We start from the raw sequence: 27,047 nt of genomic DNA, 5'->3' as shown, positions 1-27,047 counted from the left end.
GTGAGGAAAACAGGAGGAGGAAAGCAACAAGAAGGAAAGCTACCACCAAGATACAAAGCAAGAAGAAGGTGTCCAAAGAGAACTCTCTCTTCTGCACAATGCTCTCCCTCCTGTGGTTCAAGAAATCCTTTTTTTCTCAGGCTGGAAAAAAAAAAGTGGGGGGGTAGAGAAAGAGGGCCAAATTAAGGCACTCGCCTCCATCCCAGCTGCGATCATCTCGTTCATAAACCCATTTCCCAAATCATCTTCCATGCTTGGGAAGGTGTCCAAGACACGTGGGGGAGCCTCGGGGCCTTCCCTGGGACCTGTCTGCAGCTGTTCGTCTTCCATCACGTTGTCAATCCAGCCATCGGGGCTGTCCAGGAACGAGAAGGAATCCTCAACTTCCATAGACATCCGGCTCTCCATTTCAGCTTCGAAGTTTGTTCCTGAAATGTGCGCGAGCAAAAAGAAAAACTCAGTCCAGATTTCGCAGTAGGGACTAGGCAGGGGTGGGGTTCTCTGCCTGGTTGCTGGGTGGGCGTGGCCTAGTTGGCCTCCTGCACCACGGCAGGGTGGGGGTGGGGCCTTTTCACCCTGCCCAGGCTTCTGGAGTCTCTGGATGGGCAAAAACAGCCTCCACAGGCTCCGGGGGTCTGTAGAACTTCTGGGAGGTGCATTTTTCACCCTCCCTGGGCTCCGGAGGCTTTCCTCGAGCCTCTCAGAAACATACCCATTTCTGGTCTTCTGGAGCCGTTTTTCGCCCTCCCAGGGCCTCCGTGCACGCCCTGTACTTACCTGGGATCCAAAACAGGCCATGTGGAGACTCCTGGGAGGGGAGGGGAGGGGCAGGGTGGGCGGGGCCAGCCAGTCATTGCAACTACCGGTTCGGCGAACCAGATGTAAAATTAACATCCGGTTCACTCGAACCGGTGCGAACCGCTAATAGCCCACCCCTGGGACTAGGTCCTTGCTGAGTACAAATACAGGCGACCCTCAACTTATGACTACAGTTGAGCCCAAAATTTCTGTTGCTAAGTGAGACATTTGACCTGGATCTGGATAACTAGAATCCCCATAGACAAGTAGCAGGAATGTGCAATTCACTAGGTTAAGTGGCTACATTGATTAAGGAACTGGCTTCCTCTTAATATTGAGCTAGCACCCTAATTTTGATATCTTGATATTTGAAGGAAGTGCAAAGGGCTGGAGCCACAACCAAAGGCGTCTTGACTGCTGCTTTTGGAATCATTACTTCCTGCCCTTGATAACGGTTTACTTTAACAATTTAACTGGTTAATTGTTCTCGCTGTCGGGAAATTCCTCCTTAGTTCTACGTTGGTTCTCTCTTTGATTAGTTTCCACCCATGGCTTCTTGTCTCGCTTTCTGGTGCTTTGGACCCCTTCTTCAACCTATTCTCCAAGGCACCAGAATGCAGGACGAGAAACAATAGATGGAAACTAATCAAGGAGAGATCCAATCTAGAATGAAGGAGGAGTTTCCTGACAATGAGATCAATTAATTAGTGGAACTACTTGTCTCTAGAAGTTGTGGGTGTTCCATCACTGGAGGTCTTCAAGAAGAGGCCTCAGTCATTTGTCCTGAATGGTATAGGATCTCCTGTTCAGAGGGGGTTGGACTAGACGCCCTCCAAAATCCCTTCCACCCTGGTTATTCTGTTCTGTAGTTCTGTTCTATTATGATCATTCTTGATTACAATACAAACATTGTCAGCCTTGGAAGCCATTTTTTACTTGCAAGTTCCGAGGCTGCCACATTCAGTGCCTGGGAATTCAGTGCCTGGTTCTCCAGAACTGGTCAGAACCTGCTGAAGACCACCTCCGCACGAAGGTTTGTTTGGGCCACGTGATGGACTGGTGGGCACAGGAGATGGATTTTTAATTTCTCTTTTGGAAAGGGAGAACCCGGAACTCTCAGATTTGGGTTTTCCCAGACGTGCCAATAGGACAACTCTAATAAAATGGAACTTTGGGGAAATGTTTGTCTCGGAGTTTCTTGGTTTGGAGTTCGTTAGTTGGAATGTGGACAAATATCAACACTGACCTTCATCTGCTTCCTTGTTTGCAGTGAGGACAGACATCTCATTGTCTTCTGCCACCTTGGGAAAGTCTTCTCCGTTAGAGGAGGAAACGACCTCTGGAGTCTCCAAGTTGCAGTAGCCCAGTGCTGGACACTCCAGACCTCTGGTCAGCCGGGACAAAGTGAGGTTGGAGGTGATGTGGAAGGGGACGGTGACCAAGAAAGGCCCCGAGATGTGGACCCCAGCACACTTCTCAGCCCGGTTCCTGGAGCTCTTGGGTGAACGTCCTTGAGAGGTCCCTCCGATGAGGCCAGACCTGCTGGTTTTAGGGGTGGTGGGTTCCGACTTGGTGGCTTCCTCCTGCATGTCTTCACATTTGCTCTTGGCAGACATGTGTGCGGATTCGGAGAAGCTGCTGTCGAGTGAAACTGGGCCATCAAAGCATTCGAGTTTCGGAGGTATCTCGCTCCCCAGGTGGACATCGTCTGCATGCAAAAGAGAGGGACCAATCAGAGAGAGTCATGGAGCAATGCTCAGGTATCCAATCAATGGAATGGAATGGAATAGGATAGGATGGGATGGGATGGAATAAAATAGATATTGGAACAGAACAGAATAGAATAGAATAATAAAGAGAAGAGTGGAAAGAATAGAAATAGAATAGAATGGGATAGAATAGAAAAGAATAATAAAGAGAAGAGTGGAAAGAATAGAATAGGAATAGAATAGAATAGAATAATCAAGAGAAGAGAAGAATGGAATAGAAATAGAAATAGAATAGAAATAGAATAGAATGGAATAGAATAGAATAATCAAGAGAAGAGAAGAGTGGAAAGAATATGATAGAAATAGAATGGAATGGAATGGAATGGAATGGAATGGAATGGAATAGAATAGAATAGAATAGAATAGAATAGAATAGAATAGAATAGAATAGAATAGAATAGAATAGAAGAGTGGAAATAATAGAAATAGAATAGAATAGAATAATAAAGAGAAGAGTGGAAAGAATAGAATAGAAATAGAATAGAATAATCAAGAGAAGAGAAGAATGGAATAGAAATAGAAATAGAATAGAATAATAACGAGAAGAGTGGAAAGAATAGAAGTAGGAATAGGAATAGAATAGGTAATAGCATAGCATAGAATAAGTAGTTGCATAGCATAGAATAGAACAGAAATAGAGAAATAGAATACGACAGGACAGGACAGAATAGAATAGAAATAACAAAACACAATATAACAGAATAGGAATAGGACAGAACAGAATGGAATAAAAATGGAACAGAACAGAATAGGAACTAGACTAGGAATAAGTAGGACAGAACAGAACAGAATTATTCTATTGTTCCTCATGCTTTCCCCCCTCTTTCCCCCTTTCCCTATACCTCTTTTTTTCTTTTCTTTCCCTTCCCCATTTTCCTGTTATCTTGATTTTCATTTCGATTACTTATTTATTTGTTAAATTTGTACCCCACCCACCTCACTATCAAGTGACTTCAGGTGGCTTCCATTACCATGAATAATAATAAAAAAACCAATATTATGAACATTCTAATAAAATGGTTATAAAACAAACGAGCCAGCCATCTCTCCGATGTCTCCGGCCAGACCGAGGAGGCCTCACCAGGGAAGAGAGAGCTGGAGGAAGCAGACGTCACTTCTCCCATCCCATGGGAGGTTATAAACAGTTTTAACCATAGTTGGCATCAGATTTATAATCTATGGTGTAGACATGTTTTTTTGCAGATTTTTGCCAATTTATCAACCTACCGTCACCGATAGATGGCACGCAGCTGAGGGAGTCCATACTTTTGGCTGGACGGAGGCGCATCTTACTCAGTTTATCATCTGGAACAGAAAAGGCAAGACTGAGCTGTATCAAAACAAGAATTCCCTTAACCTCAAATGTTTTTGTTAGGAATGCAGATTTTTTTTCCTTACAACACCGCCCGCCCCCCCCCCCGGGAAATTCAGATAATCCTCAACTTATGACCATCGCTTAAATAACATTATACTACCTGAGGCTTCTCAGGAAACAACTGAATGAAAAACTGCTGGTGACCTTCTACTGCTGCACCATAGAGAGTATTTTAACTCACTGTACCTCTGTATGGTTTGCCAATTGCACAGGGATAGATGGGACAGCACTCCAGAGGGTTAACGTCATTGCCCAGAGGATCCTGGGTTGCCCTCTCCCCTCTTTGGAAGAGCTTTATAGCTCCCGCTGCCTTAAGAAAGTTCAAAACATCCTCAAAGATCCATCTCATCCTGGGCACCCTTTTTTTGAACTATTACCATCTGGCAGATGGTACATGACAATAAAAACAAGGACAAATAGGCTGAAAAACAGCTTCTATCCCAGGGCAGTATCTCTGTTGAATTCTACTGTAGAGTACAATATTAATGCAATACCAGGGGTTTTCAATTCAATTGTATAGAATGTGAAGGATGTGTGTTTGTGTATATTTTCATAGTCATAATGTACACTGAAGATGGTATTTAATTTTGTTGTATGAGGTGCAATGACAATAAAGTAAACAATAACAAAAACATTAACAATTTAAAGTTGTGATGGACTGGAAAAAATAGAACTGGTTCAAACTGGCCAGACACAAAGTTTTGAACTTTAGTAACCTGAAAAATGATTGTAATATGGGAAACACACCTTCTGAATATGCCATTGTGTGTTAACAAGATCGTGCTACCCTGGGATGATACGAAGTGTTACACGAATATGTCAGATCCCTAAAAGTGATTCTGCCATTCAATTGGGAGAAGGGGGGGCTTGAATTCAATTCATCACTATTGCCTGTGACCACTGCTATTTTATAACTTGTATCCTGGTTCCCGGAGTGTCCTCAGATTTTTCTCACCTCTTGGGGAATGTATTACGGGGAGGGGGGAGGGCCATGTGGGTTTATTTGACTTTGAAAACCAGCGGAAGATAGCCGTGGGAATGTCTGCTTATCTGTTTCTTACAATAACATCTTCACACCTGTGGATTGGCTGAATCCACATCAGCCTGGAAGGAGAGGTTTCTAATGCCATATGTCTAATTGTCTTGCCTAAGGCAATTCATCCTCTGCTTTGAATCACCCTGCTTTCTGTAAGGATTGCCTCTCCTCTTAACTCAAGAAAGTAAATGACTTGCTTTCACTTCTGCTCAATAAAAGGTTCCTTTTGACATACTCAGTTTCACTGAGTTCGGAGGAGAGGCAATCCTTTACACATCAAGCAAGTGAGAATACTTACTAGATTAAATGTGAGTCAAATGATGCTAATCCATGAAAGAGCATATTCCAAACCCAGTATGTTCAAATTATGTACAGAATACAGAAGAACAGAATTGGAAGGGATCTTGGAGGTCTTCTAGTCCAGCTCCCTGTTCAAGGCAGGAGACCGTATGTCATTCCAGACAACTGGTTTCCAATCTCTTCTCGAAAACCTCCGGTGATGGAGCCCCCACAACTTCTGGAGGGAAGCCGTTCCACTGATTGATTGTTCTCTCTGTCAGGCAAAGTCTCCTTATTCCTAGATTGGATTTCTCTTCAGTGAGCTTCCACTGTTACTTCTTGTCCTGCCTTCAGGTGCTTCGGAGACTAGCTTGACTCTCTCTTCTTCGTGACAGCCCTTAAATATTGTCATGTTGCTATCATGTCCCCCCTGGTCCTTCTCTTTGTTAATAGAATTAGAAGAGAAGCTGGAAGGGACCTTGGAGGTCTTATAGTCCAGCCCTCTGCTCAAGCAGGAGAATCTATTGAGGAACTAATGAATAGCATAGCATGGCATGAGCTGGAAGGGACTTTGGAGGTCTTCTAGACCAGCCCCTTCTCCAATCAGGAGACCCTATAGAAGAATGAATGAATAGAATGGAGTGGAGTGGAGTGGCATAGAATAGAATGGAATTGGAATTGGAATAGAATACAGAATAGAATACAGAATAGAATAGAATGGAATGGAATGGAATGGAATTGGGATTGGGATTGGAATTGGAACTGGAACTGGAATAGAATAGAATACAGAATAGAATATAGAATAGAATAGAATACAGAATAGAATAGAATGGAATGGAATGGAATTGGAATTGGAATTGGAATTGGAATTAGAATTAGAATAGAATAGAATACAGAATAGAATATAGAATAGAATAGAATAGAATGGAATGGAATGGAATGGAATTGGAATTGGAATTGGAATTGGAATAGGAATAGGAATAGAATAGAATATAGAATAGAATAGAATACAGAATAGAATAGAATAGAATAGAATAGAATAGAATAGAAGAATAGAATAGAATAGGATGGAATGGAATGGAATGGAATTGGAATTGGAATTGAAATTGAAATAGAATACAGAATAGAATATAATACAGAATAGAATAGAATAGAATGGAATTGGAATTGGATTTGGAATTGGAATAGAATAGAATACAGAATAGAATACAGAATAGAATAGAATAGAATACAGAATAGAATAGAATAGAATGGAATGGAATGGAATTTGGAATTGGATTAGGAATAGGAATAGAATAGAATACAGAATAGGGAGAAGGCGGAGCTTCGTCGCTGCGGTACAGCTGCAATCTCGGGGCTCCGAGATCGCAGCTAATATCTTCGCCCCTGGTCGGTCCTAACGGACCTAAACCGTCCCGTAGAGACGGTGACAGTAAGGGGCGCGTTCTGTAGATCCCAGGGACATCACAAGTCCCTGGTAGATCCAGAAGAAGCCCTTTTACCATTGGCGGAGAGGCAGCCATTAAGCTGCTGAAGCTGGGACAGCTCCGGAAGGACGAGATAGAAAGAGAAGTGTATCGGCTGGTGAGGATCTTTTTTTTTACTTGGGACTTAAGGACACCCTAGAATGAGAAGAAATCTGTAAAATCCTTGACAAAATTTGACTTAGCGGCAATTTTTTTTAAAAGAATGTCAAAGTGAGGCTTGGCTTTTTATTTTTACTTTTTTTCCCCCTCTTCATTGAACTTCTATTGCGATCTAGTTAATCAGACTGGTTTTTTCTTTTATATTTACTTGCTCTCTTTTCTCCTTTTTGACTGTTTATATTTTTTAAAATAGAGGCCCCCTTTAGTATCTTTTTTTAAATATACATAAATATACATATATACTTTTTTTTTCTTTTTAGGCTTTTTTTAGGGGGAAAGAAGGGGGAGTGGTTTTAAGAAATTTTGTAACACTGCCAACTAGAGGCTTGAAAATATTTTATTTGAAGTTGAGAGCTGGGAAAAAAAATTCTTCTCAAGGCCACTGGAAGCGATAAGATAGAGGGAAGAGCACTGGAGGATGTTTATACAGGTGCTCTTTGGGACTTCTATTATCAATTGAATATTTGAAGCTTGGCTTTGAAATTTGTGGAGAAGCCAAATAAGAGCCTTGGATAAATAAAAGGCAGTGTGTGCTTTTTTTTTTTTAATCTTTTATTAACTGTTTTATCCCTCCCCTCCAACCCCACAGTATTTTGTAATATTGGTATACTTATTTTTATTTTACTTCATTTTTATTTTTTTTAAAGGGGAAGCCTCAGTTTTTCGTTTTTTTTTCATTGGGAGGTTTGCTTCTCTATCTCTACTTTTGACTTATTTTTATGGTTATTTTCCATTTTTTGAGGTCTTTCAATTGGATTAAGGTGGGAAGAACCTGAAGAACTCCTTTTTTTCCTTTTTCTTTGCTTACTATTTTTTAATATTGTTGGGCTTTATTTTGTCTTTTTTTCTCTTTATTTTTAATTTTTACTTTTGAATTATAATTGAGTATTTCACAACTGGATTAAGGTTTTGAAGAACCTGAAGAATTTCTCTTTTTTAATTTTGGGCTTTTTACTTTTTACTGGCTTTTTTTTTTTTTTTTTGGTGTTTTCCTTTTTCCTAATTGGATTACAATTGGTTACCTTATTAATTGGATTACAAGAGCCGGAAGACTCTGAGCTACGGAATGAGTAAGAAAATTTTACCTTTGGGCATCTCAACTTCTGCTCCTGTCTCCCCATCATCTGGAGGACGACTTCCAATAATGGCGAAGCAAGATAAAGCACAAGTGGATTTAACAATGGTTATGCAAGGAATACAAGAACTTAAAATGAGTATTGAACAAAGAATGGAGAGTATTGACCAAAAAATTGGGAAGATTGATGAAAAATTTGAAAATGTTCAACAAATGATGGTGAAACATGATGAGAGAATCCAAAAAATAGAAGAGAAAGACAAGCAAAGAGATGACACAATTGGAAATATTGATAGCAGATTAACAACGGTTGAACAAGAAAAAAGTGGGATGTTGAAGTGGGAGATGGACAGGTCAGAATTTTATCTTAGATTCCAAAATATCGAGGAAGAAAAAGGACAAAACTTGGCTGTAGTAATGATTGAAATTTTGGCTGGAGCCTTGGAAATAACAGAGGAAAAGATGATGGATGGAGTAGATGAGATATATCGAGTCTTCACAAGATATGCGATGAGGAACCAATTACCAAGAGAGGTCCATGTCAGATTCACCAAAAAAACTATTAAAACCCAAATATTACAAGTGGCAAGAGAGAAGGTGTTGAAATACAAAGACAAAGAGATTGTGGTCTTAAAACAAGTACCTAGAAAAGTGAGAGAGGTCAGAAGAGAATATCGATTTTTGACCAAAATGCTATTGAAAAAAGAGGTGAACTATAGATGGCTGATTCCAGAAGGATTAATGTTTACATGGCAAGAACAGAGACACAGAATTGATTCAATTGAGAAAGCAGAAATATTCTACAAGGAATTTTTTCGAAAGAAGAGAAATGGAGATAGAAAAAGAGAATATTTTAACTGAATTTGAAGAGGACCAAATGGGAATGGGAAAAGAAGAAGGTGCAATAGGTGGACAAGTGGAGACCAAAGAACAACGTGAAGTAAGATCCACGAGAGCTGTTAGACCTAAATATAAAGCATAACCATGGAGGAAAAAAAACTGATTTCCATGAATATAAATGGACTGAATTCAGCTACCAAAAGAAGAAAAACTTTTCACAAATTAGAGAAGCTAAAATTTGATATAATTTGCCTACAAGAAGTACACATTAAAAAACAACACGAACAATTACTGGCACGATTAAAATTAGGGAAAATATTTACCTCTCTGACTCACTGTAAGAAAAGAGGAGTGGTTTTGTACATTAAAGAAACCATTCCAGCAAAACTGATTTATACTGATGAAGACGGAAGAGTATTAATAGTTGAAATAGTGGATAATAATACAAAAACACTCTTGGTTGCAATTTATGCCCCGAATGATAAACAAGAAGAATTCTATAAAAAATTACACATGAAAATAATTGAACTGGACTATGCTAATATACTTATGATGGGAGATTTCAATGGAATTGTAGACAATAAACTGGACTATACAGCAAAAGCAACACGACAAAATAGGAAGATTCTCCCTAAATCCTTTTTTAAAATGACAGATGAATTAAATTTAAAGATATATGGAGAGAAAGAAATGCTAAAACTCAACAATATACTTTTTATTCAAATAGACATTTATCATGGTCCAGAATAGATATGATTTGGACATCAGCAGAATTATTATCCAATATTCAAGAAATAAATATTGAAACAAGTACATGGGCAGACCACAATCCAATGACAATTAAATGGAAAGGACAAAAAGAAGATCTAGATGGACATTAAATAATACTATTTTAAAGGAAAAAAACTTTACACAATGGATGGAAAAAGAATTGGCCTTCTTCTTTAACGAAAACAAAAAGAAGATACTTCAATACAGAATGTTTGGGATACAATGAAGGCATATGCAAGAGGATTAATAATAGACTATACAAAGAAAAAGAACATTAGGAAGAGGCAAATGATTAAAGCTCTAGAAGATCACCATAAAAAACTGGAAAAAGAATTACAGAAAACGCCACAGAAAAAAGATATTAAACTTAAAATGGACATAATCAAACATAAAATGGATCAAGTAGAGAAAGAAGAACTGGCACAAAAAATTAGAAGTGCTAAACAGAACTATTTTGAAGATGCAAATAGGCCAGGTAGATGGTTAGCATATAAATTGAGAAAAGAGAAAGAATCAAGGAAAATATTACAGTTAATAGACGATCAAGGTCAAATTTGTTATGGTAATAAGGAGAAAAAGGCAATCATTCGAGACATCTATGGACAATTATATAAACAGGAAGATTTTGATGAGGAAAAAATTAAACAGTATTTACAAAATGCTAACCTACCTAAGATACCTGATGAAACTGGGAAAATGTTAGAAAGTGCTATATCAATGATGGAATTAACCGAAGCACTCAACAGACAGAACAATGGAAAAGCACCAGGACCAGATGGTCTCCCGGCAGAATTTTATAAAACATTACAAGAATCGTTGAGCACTTCACTGTTAGAAGTCATGAATGAAGTTATGATAAATAAGAAAATACCTAAAACATGGTCAGAAGCTTATATTACACTTATCCCAAAAGAAGGGGTTGACCCACTACAAATTAAGAACTATAGACCTATTTCCTTATTGAATGCAGACTATAAAATCTTTGCTTCAATCTTGGCAGAAAGGCTTAAAAAATACTTAAACAATTTTATTCACCCTGATCAGAATGGATTTTTACCAAAGAGACAAATTAAAGACAGTATGAGGGTAATCCTGGAAACATTGGAATATTACGAGGCGCACCCTGAAAAACAAATGGCTTTGATATTCTTAGATGCCCAAAAGGCATTTGATAATGTGAATTGGAGATTTATGTTATTATTATTGGAACAGATGGGCTTTGCTAGAAAATTTATCCAAGCAATAGAAGCCATATATTATAAGCAAATGGCAAAAGTAATGATAGACGGAGAATTTACAGACTCTATTAATATTAAAAAGGTACAAGACAAGGATGCCCATTATCTCCTTTGTTATTTGTACTGACCTTGGAAGTGTTAAATAGAAATATTAGAGAGGATACAAACATAAAAGGAATGAAAGTTAAAAAGGAGGAATTTAAATTGCAAGCCTTTACGGACGACTTGGTCTTTATTTTGGAAGACCCTCTAGAGCAGTGGTCGGGGAACAGGGGTAAATTACCCCAAATGGGGTAAAACTGAAAATCCTGGGGGTAATGAGGACGGTCGCGCTGGCGCGACCGTTCTCATTACCCCCAGGCATTTTATTTCCGACATTCTGTTTGTATAGTTTACATACACAAGGACCTTCCTTTCAAATCAAGGGGGTAACGTCGGTGTTTATAAATTTTTTGGGGGGTAAAAGGTAAAAAAGTTCCCTGACCCCTGCTCTAGAGACAGCTTTAAAACTATTGGAAAAGATAGAGATGTATGGTGAGATGGCTGGCTTGAAAATAAATAAAGACAAAACAAAGATTCTGACAAAGAACATGCTATTAAGACAAAGAGAAGAGCTGGCAGACCTATTGAAAATTCAAGTTATGAACAAAGTTAAATATTTGGGGATATATTTGACGTCAAGATGTACTACACTGAAAGAGAATAACTATATTAAACTTAAACAGCAGATAGCATCCGATCTGAAAAAATGGGAAAACCTACAATTGTCATTGATAGGTAGAATTTCAACAATTAAGATGACAACAATCAGCTCTTTCCCAGAATTTTATATTTGTTCCAAACAATACCAATTAGGTTAGGTAAGGATTACTTTGAAGAATTAAATAAAATTGTGTTGAAGTATATATGGCAAGGTAAGAAAGCGAGAATAAAATTAAAACTCTTACAAGATGCTAGAATTAGAGGAGGATTTGGCCTTCCTAATTGGGAGTTGTATTATCAAGCTGCAAATTTAATGTGGGCTAAAGAATGGATAACGTTAAGAAAGACTAGATTGTTGGCATTAGAAGGACATGATTTATTATTGGGTTGGCATGCTTTTCTATGGTATAAGGGAACTAAATCACAGGGTTACTTTAGAAGGCATTATATACGGGAATTGTTATGGTTGAATTGGGAGAAAATTAAGAAACAATGTTATTTGAAAATCCCAGTTTGGTTATCAACTATTGAAGCTTTTTCTTATCCTATAACCTATAAGAAGGAACAAACAGTTAGATATGGGGAAATACTGGATGAAAAGGGTGAACTTAAAACAATGCAAAATTTAGAAGAACAAGGTATAAAGATGAATTGGTTTTCATATGCGCAAATACATTCAAGGTATCTTAAAGATTCTAAAAGGGAAGGATTTTATGATAAATTGACTGATTTAGATAGGATTTTGACAGGTACTGATGAAAAAGTGATCAAAAAATTATATAGTTATTTGTTGGAAATTAAATTAGAGGAAGAACAAGTTAAAGAAACAATGATTGCTTGGGGGAAGAATTTTGGATATGGGATTGATTTAGAGAAAAGGCAAAAATTGTGGTCGCAAAATTACAAAATGACAATGTCAACAGCATGTAAAGAAAATTTGTATAAGATGTTTTATAGGTGGCACTTTCCCCCCGACAAGAATTGCAAGAATGTTCAAGAACAAATCTGAAAAATGCTGGAAATGTCATCAGATTCCTGGCTCATATTACCATATGTGGTGGACTTGTGAGGAGGCCAGGAAATACTGGACTAGAATTTGCATATGGTTGGAAAAAATGACAAATAAACATATAGATTTTTTTATTGGGAATCTTACCTGATACATATAATAAAAACTTAAAGTATTTGATTGTAAATGTATTAACAGCGGCTAGGATTGTATTTGCTAAAAATTGGAAGAGTGAGAAAATACCATTAGAGGAAGAAATTATTAAGAAAATATTGGAATGTGCTGAAATGAGTAGATTGACATTTGAAATTAGAGAACAAGAAGATAAACAATTTTATGAAGTTTGGGATCTTTTTTATCAATGGTTAGATAATACAATATAATAATAGAATATTTAGAAACCTAGGAAATAACGAATATACATTTTTTCTTGGTTTTGATAACATTTTTAGAATATTTTATTAAGATAGAATTGGTATGATTTTATGATCTGTTATAAAATAAACTAAATTATAGTTATCTCGCTTAAGTATGAATTAGTTAAATTATAGTCAAATGATTGTTTAATAATGATATTAGGATATATAATTGTTGATTGATAATATGAGTTATTATGTAACATAATTATTATGATGACTATGAAATGGATGCACAGAAAGGAGTGGTAAACCAACCGATACACTGTCTGTAAATTTATGAAGAATGATGATGTTTTATGTTATGTCTTATGTTTTATGTGTTTTTGTTTGTCGTTAAAATCAATAAAACTTTTACCAAAAAAAAAAAAGAATACAGAATAGAATGGAATGGAATGGAATGGAATTGGAATTAGAATAGAATACAGAATAGAATATAGAATAGAATATAGAATAGAATAGAATAGAATAGAATAGAATAGAATAGAATAGAATGGATTGGAATGGAATTGGAATTGGAATTGGAATTGGAATTGGAATTGGAATTGGAATAGAATAGAATGAATTGGAATTAGAATAGAATAGAATAGTATAGAATAGTATAGAATAGAATAGAATAGAATAGAATAGAATAGAATAGAATAGAATAGAATAGAATAGAATTCCTTATTGGCCAAGTGTGATTGGACACACAAGGAATTTGTCTTAGTGCAAATATTCTCAGTGTACATAAAAGAAAAGATACAGATAACAGATAATCAGAGTTGGAAGGGACCTTGTAGGTCATCTAGTCCAACCCCCCGCCCAAGTGGGAGACCCTACACCATTTCTGACAAATGGCAGTCCAATCTCTTCTTGAAAGTCTCAAGTGAGGGTGCTCCCACCACTTCCGAAGGCAACTTCTGTTCCATTGGTTGATTGTTCTCACTGTCAGAAAGTTTCTCCTTATTTCCAGGTTAAATCTCTCCTTGTTCAGTTTCCATCCATTATTCCTTGTCTGGCCTTTGGGTGCATTGGAAAATAGCTTGACCCCCTCCTCCTCCCTGTGGCAGCCCCTCAAATATTGGAAGACCACTATCAAGTCTCCCCTGGTCCTTCTCTTTACTAGACTAGCCAAGGCAAGTTCCTGCAACCGTTCATTGTATGTTTCAGCCTCCAGTCCCCTCATCATCCTGGTTGCTCTTCTCTGTACTCTTTCTAGAGTCTCAAGATCTTTTTTATAATGTGGTGAACAAAACTGGATGCAGTATTCTAGGTGTGGTCTTACTAAGGCTTTATAGAGTGGTATCAGTACCTCCCTTGATCTTGATTGTATCCCTCTATTAATACAACTTAGGATTGCATTAGCCTTTTTGGCTGTTGCTGCACACGGCTGGCTCATATTTAGCTGGTTGTTCACTAAGACTCCAAGATCCCTCTCACAGTTACTGCTATTGAGTCTGGTTTCACCCAGTCTATATGTGTACTTTTGGTTTTTCTTGCCTAAGTGCAGGACTTTACTTTTCTCTACATTGAATTTCATTTTGTTAGATACGGACCAGTGTTCTGTCAAGATCCATCTGGATCTTGAGCCTTTCTTGGGTGTTAGCTATTCCTGCCAGCTTAGTATCATCTGCAAATTTGGTAAGTTCCTCTTCTATTCCCTCATCTAAGTCGTTAATGGAGATATTGAAGAGTACTGGGTCTAAGATGGAACCTTGTGGCACCCCACTGCTTACTTCCCTCCATGTAGACTTAGACCCATTAAGGACTACTCGTTGAGTATGGTTTGCCAGCCAGTTGCAAGTCCATCTGGTGGTGGTGCTATCTATTCCACTTTTTTCTAGCTTACTAAGAAGTAGGTTGTGGTCTACTTCGTCAAATGCCTTGCTGAAGTCCAGGTAAACTATGTCCACAGTATTTTGCTAGTCTACTAATTTAGTCACTGTGTTGAAGAATGACATAAGATTGGTTTGGCATGATCTGTTTTTAACAAACCCATGCTGACTGCTAGTTATTACTTTACTTGTTTCTAGATGTTGGCAGATCTGTTCTTTTATTATCTTTTCCAGTATTTTCCCGGGTATTGATGTTAGGCTGATTGGTCTATAGTTTTCTGGGTCTGTTTTTCCCCCCTTTTTTGAAGATGGGAACCACATCAGCTCTTTTCCAGTCCTCTGGTAGTTCCCCGGTGCTCCAGGATTTTTGAAAGATATGGTGCAGTGGTTCTGAGATGACCTCTGCCAGCTCCTTTAAAACTCTGGGATGTGATCCATCAGGCTCCAGTGATTTGTGTTCATCAAGATCAGACAGGTGTTCTCTTGCTATTTTTTTGCTTATTTTAACTTTTATTTCTGGTCTGTCTTTTACAGTTATGTTTTTAGTGGGTTGAGCTATAGTTTCTTTTTGCATGAAGACCGATGCAAAGAATGAGTTAAGCAGTTCTGCTTTCTCTCTGTTGCCTGTTACTTCCTTGTCATCTTCTCTCTTTAGTGGACTGACTGTTTCCTTGATTTTTTTTCTTTTTATTTATATGTTGGAAGAAACTTTTTTTATTATCTTTGACTTTTGTTGCAAGTCTTTGTTTGTTCTGAGCCTTTGCTATCCTGACTTTGTCTTTGCAGATTCTGGCTCTGTGCTGATATTCTGCCTTAGTTGTAGGTCCTTCTTTCCATTTTTTGTACTTGTCCTTTTTTTCTTTCAATTTGCCAGAGAGATCATTGTGCAGCCATGCTGGTTTCTTCTTGGATTTCTTGTTTTTCTTTCTCAGTGGTATTGTGATGGTCTGGGCTTCTTATGATCATACTTTTCAGAGTTTCCTAAGATTCTTGAGTTGTTTTCCCCTTTAGAATTTTCATCCATGGAATCTTTCCTAAGTTCTGAGTTTATTGAAATCAACTCTTTTAAAATCCAAGACTCTGGTGTCATTATGTTCTGTTGTTTGTGTTTGTGTTATGTTGAATTCTAGTATGACATGGTCACTCTCACCCAAGGTTCCTACAGTTTCAACTCCCTCTATCATTTCTTCTCTGTTTGTAAGAATTAAGTCCAGTATGGCCTCTAGTTTCACACTCTACCTTTTGGACCAGGGGGCTCCAACCTTGGCCCCTTTAAGCCTGGAGGACTTCAACTCCCAGAATTCACCAGGCAGCAAAGCTAGCTGGGGGATTCTGGGAGTTGAAGTCCTCCAGGCTTAAAGGGGCCAAGGCTGGAGACCCCTGTTTTGGACAACAAAGTTGTCAGCTCGGTTGGTTGGGAAATTATTTGATTTCTCACTTGGTGCAGAATTAGTTTTCCAATTGATATCAGGATAATTGAAGTCTCCCATTACTATTGCTGTGTGTTTCCTGCATATGTTTGTTAGTTGGCTGGCAAAAAGAACACCTATTTTTTTCTGCTTGATTGGGTGGCCTATAATATACACCTATGGCCATGTCATTCTTTTTTTCCTTTATATTGACCCATATGCATTCTAGCAGGTTTTCATCTTTGGTTTCATACATTTCTGTAGCAATATAGTGGTCCTTTGCATACAGTGCAACTCCACCTCCTCTTTTATAGGGTCTGTTGTTGTTTTTTGAATAGTTTGTATCCTTCTTCCAGTATGTTCCAATCATGGATTTCATCCCACCAAGTTTCTGTTATTTCAACTATATCATATTTACCTTCATGTATTCGTAGTTCGAGTTCACCCTGTTTGTTCCCCAGACTTTGTGCATTTGTATATAGGCACGAGATCTTTATGTCTGATGCTGTGTTTACTGTCTACATAACCTGTGTTGTGCCTGCCTCTTGACATTTGTCAAGAGTCAAGAATCATAAGGTGCAACACTTAATAATAGTCATAGGGAACAGTAAGAATAGAATAGAAGCCAGAAGGGACCTTGGAGGTCTTCTAGTCCAGCCCCCTGCTCAAGTAGGAGACCCTATACCATTTCAGACAGGTGGCTGTCCAGTCTCTTCTTCAGTAAACACACCCAATTCCTGCAACCATTCTTCGTATCTTTTAGCCTCCAGACTTCTACTCATCTTTGTTGCTCTTCTCTGCGCTCTTTCCAAAGTCTCAACATCTATTTTTGTACCTTTTTTATTGGGCATTTTTTGTAAATGTAAAGGAATTCCCAACCTTTCCCATGCATCCTTCACTTTGTATCCTTGGAGGGGCCCTTTTTTAAACTTATGCATAAATAAAGAGATATTAAACTACATTTCTGGCTCGGATCCTATTTTGGCCAAAAGCACAGCTGGCTAAGAATCTTGTCCATGTTTACAACCAAAGGTAGTATTCAGCCAGTTCAGACCGGTTCTGGAGAACCGGTAGTGGAAATTTTGAGTAGTTCAAAGAACCGACAAAAACCACCTCTGACTGGCCCTGGCCCCACCTATTCTCCGCCTCCCATTTAGAGCTGATTGGCTGGCTCTTCTTTGGTTGCCCTACACAGGAGAACGGAGCTGGAAAGCAGGTTAGTGGGGTGGGGAGGGAATGGGATTTTGCAGTATCCTTCCTCTGCCATGCCCACCAAGCCACGCCCACAGAACTGGTAGTAAATTTTGTTTGAATCCCACCACTATTTACAGCTAACACTAGAAGGATCTGAGCTTCAGCAGCGAAGAGAAAGCCACCATGGGGAGCCAGAGAGAAAGTTGTTTGGGAGGAATGGCAACCAGAATCCCCTTCTCCTTCCTTGGTCTTCAGTGCTCCAAGGTGTCCCCAGAACCAGCAGCAGGAGGAAAAATGTGCCTCTCCTATTAGGGAAGCCTCATTTGAACCCCTCCAAAGAACCCTGTGATTGTAGCCTTTCCCAGGCCAGTGTTGTGGCCCGGCAGCGGAGTTGGCAGCAGACTTGGAGAATGAGGAGGTTGGGGAGGAACATGGGCCAGTCCTGGAGTTTGGGGAAGGCTCTGACGAGGGCTCTACGTCAGAGGCAGAGATGGGGCCAGGGCTATCCGGCAGTTATCAGCTGCCTTCGTTGGAGATCAGTGGGGCAGAAGAACAGCTGGAGCCTGTTCCCAGTGTGCACATGCACAGAGCTGCCAGGAGAAGGGAACAGTTAAGGAACAAGGGTTGACTCAGGAGTAAAGGCACAGGTGGACGGTGAATGGCTCCTCCCATAGGGAATAAAAGACGAGCGAAAGGGGAGTGAGGTTTGCAGGAGACAATTAGTTCAATTCATTAGGTGTCCCTGACTTCTTGCCAAGTAATTGCTGCTACAGCATGGCATTTGGAAGATATTGGCCTGGCAACTCTCCAAGCCTGATAAAGGTCTGTAGTGGTGAAATACCTTGAAATACTGTTTGCCAGGACTTTGCTGGAGAGGAATTCACTTTAACCTAAATAAAAGGGGTTTTATTGGGATGAGGAATCTGCTGCATAATTTTGGGAAGCCTGGGTCAGAACGGCCCCATCCTTGCAAAGCTGGAGCGAATGTACATTGGGGAAGGGAGAACTCTCTGGGTTGTTCCTCCACAACATGAGAAGCAGGGGTGCAAGCAGCCACATTGCTCCGCGCATAGGACCAGCTGTCTCCTACCTTTGTCTTCTGGCTTATTCAACTTGCGTTTGGAGTCGTGGTTGGATCGTCCAAGGTTGAAGAAGATGGACTTCCATTTCTTGGCCTTGAGGGACCCTTTTCTTCTAGAAAGAAGTGGAATTCAGGTTACAAAGTATGCTGAGGGGGAAAGCCGTGTATTTAGGGGAGCCCCCCTTCCCCAAGGGATGAAGCTAGGTCGTATTTTTGGGGAAACAGGGTATATGTGCAATGGAGTTAGCTGGGAAGCCAACTGTCAACCACAGTGCCAGTATGAGAGATGGAACCTCACCCTAGACGTGGTTGATGAGCAGGGGGTGAAGGCTGACCCTCCTAGGAGAGGGAATGGATCGCTCCTGGGGATCCCTCCCCTTTTGAGTAAGACAAAACCTGGGTGGTCTTCCAAGTCTCCTCTAGATGTCTAGAGGTCCTCAAACTCGGCAAGTTTGAGACTTGTGGACTTCAACTCCCAGAATTCCTCCTCCAGTCATGTTAGCCCAGGAATTCTGGGAGTTGAAGTCCACAAGTCTTAAACTTGCCAAGTTTGAAGACCCTTGTGATAGATGATAGATGATAGATAGATGATACATAGATAGATGATACTTAAATACGGTAGGTACGGAGAAGGAGAGAGAGAGAGAGAGATGATAGGTCAGGGATGGGCAACCACGGCACGTGGCCACATCCGGCCCGTTGGTCTGTCCAATGCGGCCCGCCTCTGAAAAAAAAATCGTTGCCATTGGTCTGTCCAATCCGGCCCGCCCCTGAAAAAAATAGCTGGGCGTGGCGTATTGCCCTGTGCCGCGTGGCCCCCAAAGCTGCAAAACAGTGCGGAGCGATCTAGGGGTAGGAAAGAAAAGAAATTTGCAAAGGCCTCGGCTGGGAGTTCAAATCACCTTCGAGTGCGACCTCTCCGAAGGTGAGTCCCCGCCGATCCCCCTTTTTTTCTGGCGCTTCCAGGCTTAAACTTTGCAAAGGCAAAGCTTGCAGGCTGGAGCGTCTTCCCGCCGAGGAGCAGGAAGGGTTTCACCCAGAGGGCGGGCGGGCTGCTTAAACTTTGCTCGGGCGGCACTTTAAAAGCCTGCTCCCAGCACCCGAGCAACTTCCCAGCAACTTTCGGCTTCCTTTTAACTCACGGGCACTCGCGCCTGGCCCCGAGCCGTGCGGCGGAAGGGAAGCCCAGCGAGCGGGCGGGCAGGCTGCTTGGAGGAGGCTCCGGGCTTCCCCCGCCAGGCGCGAGCGCCTGCGAGTTAAAACGAAGCTGAAAGTTGCTGGGAAGTTGCTCGGCTTCGGGCTTCCAGGGCTTTGCAAAGGCAAAGTTTGCAGGCTGGAGCGTCTTCCCGCCGAGGAGCAGGAAGGGTTGCGCCCGGCGGGCGGGCGGGCTGCTTAAACTTTGCTCGGGCGGCACTTTAAAAGCCTGCTCCCAGCACCCGAGCAACTTCCCAGCAACTTTCGGCTTCCTTTTAACTCGCGGGCGCCGCGCCTGGCCCCGAGCCGCGCGGCAGAGGGAAGCCCGGCGGGCAGGCAGGCTGCTTGGAGGAGGCGACCGGCGGTGCTCCAGCAGCAGCAACAGGCAGTTTCGCCCGGCTCCGCTCAGGGGTCCGGCTGGGGCTGTCAGGAGTTGCTACTGCTGGCGCAGCTCGTGCGGCTCCAGTCCCGCGTTGCCTTGGGAAGGAAAAGGCAAAACCAGGAGCCGCTGAGCCTGAGCCTCCGGTGCCGCTGCTCCCGTTGCAAACCACCGCCGCGGCTCTTCCTTTTGCCTTTCCCTTCCCGAGGCAACGTGGGACTGGAGCCATGCGGAGCCGTGCCAGCGGTAGCAACTCCTGACTCAGGGGCCTCCGAGGGAGGGGGAGGGAGGAGAAGAGGGGTGGAAGGGTGGGGGGGGGCGATTCCCAAAAAATCTTGTGCTGACCCGGCCCGTCTGTCAAATTTTAAAAGTCAATGCGGCCCCCGAGCCAAAAAGTTTGCCCTGTGATAGGTGATAGGTAATAGATCAGGGGTTGCCAACTTGACAGCTTTAAGACTTGTGGACTTTAACTCCCAGAATTCCTCCCCCAGTCATGTTAGCTCAGGAATTCTGGGAGTTGAAGTCCACAAGTCTTACACTTGCCAAGTTTGAAGACCCTTGGTTTAGTCCATCTTTGGTTAAGAGAAGCTGCTCTTCTGTTGGAGGGGGCCGGAGAAGGCAGAAGAGATGGCCACTTACTTGCTTTCGTTGACTTCGATGATGGTGTGGTAGGGTCTCATCTGGGGAGGCCCATCTCCCTGGTTCAGCATTGAGGGCACATGGTAGGGGGTGTAGTACTCAGGTAGGACCACCGGGGACAGAGCAAGCAGAGACCTCCTGATGGATTCACGGGTGCCACCTAGGAACAAAGAAGCTCTGTGTTTCCATACACTTATACAGAGAGGGGGGGGGGGGAGACGCGGTGGCTCAGTGGCTAAAGATGCTGAGCTTGTCGTTCAGAAAGGTCAGTGGTTCAGCGGTTCGAATCCCTAGCACCGCGTAACGGAGTGAGCTGCTGTTACTTGTCCCAGCTTCTGCCAACCTAGCAGGTCAAAAGCATGTAAAAAATGCAAGTAGAAAAATAGGGACCCCTTTGGTGGGAAGGGAACTGGGGTGGGATTCTACAGGTTCGCACCTATTCGCTAGAACCGGTTGTTAACATTCTAAGCAGTTGGGAGAACCGGTTGTTAGAAGAAATTACTGGCCTAATCCTGTAAGGAAGGCAGGAAGGAAACATTCTGGTGTTGCTTACAGAAACTGCCTCTCCGTTAACCCTTATTACATTCTTGGCAGGACTAGACTTCCGGTCTCAGGAACGTCTCTGGAATTTCCCCCCCCTCCTTTGCTGGTACTTTGCTTGTGTGGAGTGACCATTCAAAGTTACAATGGCAATGAAAAAAGTGACCTATGACCATTTTTCACACTTATGACTGTTGCAGCATCCCCACAGTCATGAGGGGCCAGGCGAGGAGATGCATGCCTCGATGTGAGTGATGTTAAGTTGGCCACACCCAGCCAATCACATGACCACCAAGCCACACTCACCAACTAAGCCACGCCCACAGAACTGGTTGTTAAAAAAATTGAATCCCACCCCTGAAGGGAACAGCATTCGGTGTTGAGTCCTGCCGGCTACATGACCATGGAGACGTCTTCAGACAGCGCTGGCTCTTCGGCTTTGTGACGGAGATGAGCACTGCCCCCTAGAGCCGGAAACGACTAGCATGGATGTGCAAGGGGAAGGGGAGGTCTTCTAGTCCAAGCTGGAGACCCCATATCGTTCTGCACAAATGGTGGTCCAATCTCTTCTTAAAAGCATCCAGTAATGGAGTACCCACAGCCTCTGGAGGCCAGCGGTTCAACTGATTAAGAGTGTCCTCACTCTTAGGCAGTTTCTCCTTAATTCCAGGTTGCTTCTCTCCTTGGTAAGTTTCAATCAGAATAGAGCTGGAAGGGACCTCAGAGGCCATCCAGCCCAACCCCCTGCTGAAGCAGGAGAACCTATACCATTTCAGATAAGTGGCTGTCTAGTCTCTTCTTAAAAACATCCAGTGATGAAGCACCCACAACGTCTGGTGGCAAGCAGTTCCACTGGTTAATGGTCTTCACAGTGAGGACGTTTCTCCTGAATTCCAGGTTGCTTCTCTCCTTGATTCGTTTCCAGTCACTGTTTCTTCTGCCTTCTGGTGCTTTGGAGAATAATTTGACCCCCTCTTCTTTGGGGCAGCCCCTCAAGTACTGGAAGACTGCTATCATGTCTCCCCTGGTCCTTCTCTTCGTTAGACTAGACACAATCTAGCACCCTCAACTGTTCATCATATGACCTGGGCTCCAGACCTTCGTTGCTCTTCTCTGCACTCTTTCCAGAGTCTCAATATTAAAAATAAATAAATGGTGGTGACCAAAACTGGATGGCAGCGTTCCAAGAGTGGTCTTATAAAAATTTTTAGCAACTGGTTCTCTGCCCAGTTGCTGGGTGGGTGTGGCCATGGTGGGCGTGGCCTAGTCAGCCTCCTGCACAACCGTGTGGGGGAGGGGCTTTTCCCCCCTCTCCTTCCCTCAAGCCTCCGGGAGGGCGAAAATGGTCTCCCCGGCCCCCGGAGACTCTCTGGAAGCCGGAAGTGGGTCAATTTCCAGCCTTCTCAAACTCCCGGGAGCCCGTTTTTTGCCTTCCTCGAGCCTCTGTGTGCACCCTACATTTTTACCTGCATCCAAAACAGGGGTGGGATTCTACCGGTTTGGACCGGTTCTATAGAATCAGTTGTTATGATTCTGTGCAGTTCGGAGAACCCTGGCTGGCCCCGCCCCTCTCCACCTGCCCCTCCCCCACCCAGTCAGTCCTTAAGGTATTTCTCTTTTCTCCCTTTCCCGATGATCAGCTGTTCCTATGATCAGGCGTGCCGGGATTCCCCTCGCTGTCTTAATGCTTCGCCCAGGAGGTTTCCCTCAGGCCCAGGAAGGCAAAAAATGGCTCAGCTCCCTCCCGCCCCCCCCTGGCTCCATTTTTTGCCTTCCTGGGCTCCAGGGAAGCTGCCTGGGAGCAAAAATGTCCCCTCCAGGAGGCTTCCCTGAGGCCCAGAAGGTCCAAAAAATGGGGTGGGGGTGGGGGTGCTGCCAAAAAAGAAGAAAAAAAAGGAAAAAAGCCACACCCACCCAGTCACATGGCCACGCCCACTTAGCCACACCCACAGAACCGGTTGTTAAAAAATTTGAATTTCACCGCTGATCCAAAATGGGGGGGCTCCTTGCAGGGCCAGGGAGGGGTGGATGAGGCCGGCCAGGAGCGGGATTGGGGGGTTTTCTTTGAACTGTGTAGAATCTTAGCGGGGGGCCCTGCTGAACCCCTGTGGACCCCCAGCAGCCCCCCCCCCCTGTACAAAGCAGCACGTGATCTTGATACCTTTACGTGATCTTGATGCCATCCCTCTGTTGAGGCAGCCTAGGATGGCATTGGCTTTTTGGATAGCAAAGTTTTTCTATTTCTTTTTTTACTTTTTCCTGCCGTTGCAAAAAAGCCTTGGGGAAGAGCTGAAGGACTCACCGCCCAGAGGAGCATTTCCAAATATCTGTTCCACATGGTTCAGGATGAACTCCACCACGATGGACTGGATACGGACTTCCATGAAGGCTGCGGTGCCATTGAAACCCGAGACTTCAATGTCCTTGGACCTGAGAAGGTGGAGAGAGGAAATGGAGGCATCAGGAGAAGCAGAGAGAGAAAGCAAACCATCCTTTTGTTCTTATTGGCTTCATCTTAGTCCAAGTTTAGCTATAGGGAGGCCTTGACTTATGACCCTTTGTGTAATGATCATCCAAGTTTACGATGGGGCTGCAAAAGCAAGCTACAACTGCTTCCTGCGGTTATATCTACCCTGTTTCCCAGAAAATACAACCTACCCTAAAAGTAAGTCCTAGATTGATTTTTTGTTGTGGTTTGCTGGCAGCCTGTGCAGCTGGCAGCAGAATCAGTGGGGAAGAACGGGGACCAGTCCGGGAGTCTGGATGAGAAGCGAAATGTCTTCAAAGAAAAAACAGAAAGTCCAGCTGCCTCTTGAAAAAAACACCTTTGGGTCAACCAGGACCAAACTTGCTGGCTGGGAGGCAAAGGAACAAGGGGAGCCTGTTCCCAGTGTGCGTGTGTGCAGAGCTGCCAGAAGGCGAGAGCAGCTGAGACAAAAGGGGCAACTCGGGAGTAAGGCTGGGAGGTGATTGCCCCTCCCCTAAGGTATAAAGGAGGTGCAAAGGGAAAGAAACCTTTGCAGGAAGCAAAGTTGTTCGCTCTGTTCGGATTCATCCTTGAAGCTCTGTGTGGACTTTGTACTTCGGTTGGCTTTTTACAGTTCATTTGGCACTCTAGTTGTTGGCAGCCATTCAAAGGAGAGAAAGGTGGGTGCTTATCTCGAGGAACTGTTTGGGACTCATTACCAGCTGGGAATGAAAATAATTCCCAGTGTTGAAATAAAACAAGAGTTGTTTGGACTAAACGTGTGCTTCATTACGGTCTCAGGAAGCCTTGGTCAGAACATTTTTTTTACACATGTGACTAATATAAGCCCTGCCCCCCAAATAAGCCCTAATTAAGATCCCGCCCACTCCAGAGTGCACAGGTAAAAATCACTCTAGGGTGGGGATGGGGGGGGGGGTAGAGCTGCCCTACTACTTACCTTTGAAAAGTTGTAGCCAGGCCTCGCACACCTTGACACCTACCTTGCCGGCCCATCTCTTCTGCAGCCAGCAAGTTTGGTCCTGGTTGACCCAAAGGTGTTTTTTTCAAGAGGCAGCTGGACTTTCTGTTTTGTTTTGTTTTGAAGACATTTCGCTTCTCATCCAAGCAGCTTCGAAGAACAATTAATCAATGGCACGAGCTGAAGAAGCTTCTTGGATGGGCAGCGAAACGTCTTCAAAGAAAAACAAGAAAGCCTAGTTGCCTCTTGAAAAAAAGCACCTTGGGGACTTCCTGGGGTTATGACTGTTGCATAAAGTTCAGAGGTTCATAAAATTGGGTACGACTCACTCAGTGACCATATCACTTAGTGACAGATGTCTCAACTGTAGTCCTAAGCCGAGGACTACCTGAAGACCTCATTTTTCCTGGTCAAATCAGAGGATCAGGGAAGGATGAAAGGGTGATTTCCACTTGCCCTTATTCAATGATAAATTGGAAAGGTTTTTTCTTTTTTAAAATGTACTTCAAAACCACAAAAATCAAGGATTTTGGTTGCACCTGAGATGGAAATATTGGACTGAAATAAATAAGCATAGGAGGAAAACATGTATTCAGGATGCAGTAACATTTATATGTATTTACATGTATCATCATCTTCGTTTAAAGACCCCATAATCCCTTGCGGGGTGGAGTCTGGGCAACTGAATGGAGCTGAATGTTTTACTGGCCGGATCCCTTTCCTGTTGCCAGTACCGAGTTTTGTTCAGCCAGTACCGAGTTTTGTTCAGCAGATATATACTCATCCTGTCCAGAGCAAAACATCTCTCTCTACCTAGGATCGAACTCACAGCCTCCTGATTGTGAGGTGAGAGCTCCGCCTCCAGGCCACCGCACCACTCTATGTATTTATATGTATAAGTGTAGTAGGTATATACATATGTATGTATATAGCATGTCCATAGGTGTGTGTGTATGTGTACACTTTTCAGAGCAGGCAACAGAATTTCATTTTGAATGTGTGCCTGTAAAAAAATGACAATAAAGGTTATCTTATCTTATAATAAACCCACATGTTTGTGATCTCAATGCTATGTCACACCCAAGACCAAAACTGACATGTGTGCTCCTTCTGGATAGGTTCTTCATTGTTGTTTGCCTACAGACAGAATCTTGCCAGAGGAGAGTAACTACAGGAAGTTCTCGACTTACAACAGGTCATTTAGTGACTGTTCAAAGTTACAGTGGAACCAGAAAAAGGGATTGGCGTGGAAGATAATGTGGCTTGGCCCCACCCCAAAGGACCCTAAGTGGGTCGAGATTGGAAGCCCCCCCCCCCCACATGGCAACCTCTCTTACCTGAGCAGGTTGGGGGCCCAGACTATAGCCAGGTTCCGGGCGTGCATATTGGTCTGGGAACTGAACGATGCCATGCGCACCAGGTGCTTCATCAAGAATTCAAGGGTGCTGGGTGCAAGTTGGATTTTGAAGCAGAGATGGAAAGAGGAGCAAATAAAAAAGGTGGAATATGAGGATTAGTCGGTCTCAGGCGGGAACTCTTGATTTGCCATTTACACCCATTTGCCCAGCCAGGAAGGGAATATCATTCCATTAATTTCTTAAACTTCCTCCTGCTCCCCTTCTCCTCTTCCTCTTCCTCCTCCTCCCCTCCTTCTGCTCTCCTCCTCCTCCCCTATTTGTCCTATTTCTCCTCCTCCTCCTCCTCCTTCCCTCCTCCTGCTCCCCTTCTCCTCCTCTCCATTTGTCCTCCCCCTCCGTTTGTACTCTTCCTCCTCCTCCCCCTGCTCCCCTTCTCCTCCTCACCCTTTCCTCCTCCCCCATTTTCTTCCTCCTCCTCGTTCTCCTTTCCTCCTCCTGTTCCCCTTCTCCTCCTCCTCCATTTGAACTCTTCCTCCTCCTCCTCCTTCTGCTCCCCTCCTCTCTTCCTTCCTCCTCCTCCACTTCCCCTCCTCCTCCTCCTCTTCTTTCTCCTCCTTCCCTCCTCCTGCTACCCTTCTCCTCCTCCTCCATTTGTACTCTTCCTCCTCCTCCTCTCTCCTTCGCCCATCCTCTTCCTCCTGGGAGAGGCAGAGTGCCCGCAAATACCGGTGGTGTGGTGATGGCAGCTCCTTCAGCACTTCCTTGATCTTCTCCAGGCGGCTTTCTTCCAGCTGGATGGCCACAGCTTCCTGGAGGGAGGGAGACGTTGACGGTCAGTCATCCATTCCATCTGCTAAACAACCCCATTTTCCCCTCATTCCAGCGGAGGAAAGAACCACGTGTTGACTCTCAAAGCTGAACCGTGTATGATCAGATGCAGGGATTGGTGGTTCAGAACGGGCCCAATTGGACATGGAAGTTTGGGTGGAAGGTTAAAGGATCAAATATGGATTCTGAGCTCCAGTGGGGAAAATGT

General features: G+C 42.9%; 2 protein-coding genes across 3 annotated transcripts in view; both read right to left on the bottom strand.

Annotated features, from left to right (window-relative positions):
• USF1 (upstream transcription factor 1) overlaps positions 1-27,047 on the bottom strand; it is a 160,473-nt gene that overhangs the window by 29,353 nt on the left and 104,073 nt on the right. The gene's annotated exons all lie outside the window — the stretch shown is intronic.
• ARHGAP30 (Rho GTPase activating protein 30) overlaps positions 1-27,047 on the bottom strand; it is a 50,376-nt gene that overhangs the window by 4,643 nt on the left and 18,686 nt on the right. The window contains exons 4-11 of the mRNA XM_026685424.2: positions 26,738-26,820; positions 25,991-26,098; positions 23,510-23,637; positions 20,668-20,827; positions 18,465-18,568; positions 3,795-3,872; positions 2,045-2,506; positions 196-428 (exon numbers count right to left, since the gene is read on the bottom strand). Of these exons, the coding sequence (XP_026541209.2) occupies positions 196-428; positions 2,045-2,506; positions 3,795-3,872; positions 18,465-18,568; positions 20,668-20,827; positions 23,510-23,637; positions 25,991-26,098; positions 26,738-26,820 (1,356 nt within the window). The remainder of the gene's footprint in view (positions 1-195; positions 429-2,044; positions 2,507-3,794; positions 3,873-18,464; positions 18,569-20,667; positions 20,828-23,509; positions 23,638-25,990; positions 26,099-26,737; positions 26,821-27,047) is intronic.

The sequence above is a fragment of the Notechis scutatus genome, chromosome 14, assembly GCF_049901735.1.
Source record: "Notechis scutatus isolate UNSWTSFEM ecotype Mainland chromosome 14, rNotScu1.2, whole genome shotgun sequence".
NCBI classification, from domain to species: domain Eukaryota; kingdom Metazoa; phylum Chordata; class Lepidosauria; order Squamata; family Elapidae; genus Notechis; species Notechis scutatus.
The sequence above is the reverse complement of the archived record's forward strand: the minus strand, read 5'-3'. Positions and strand labels throughout refer to the sequence as shown.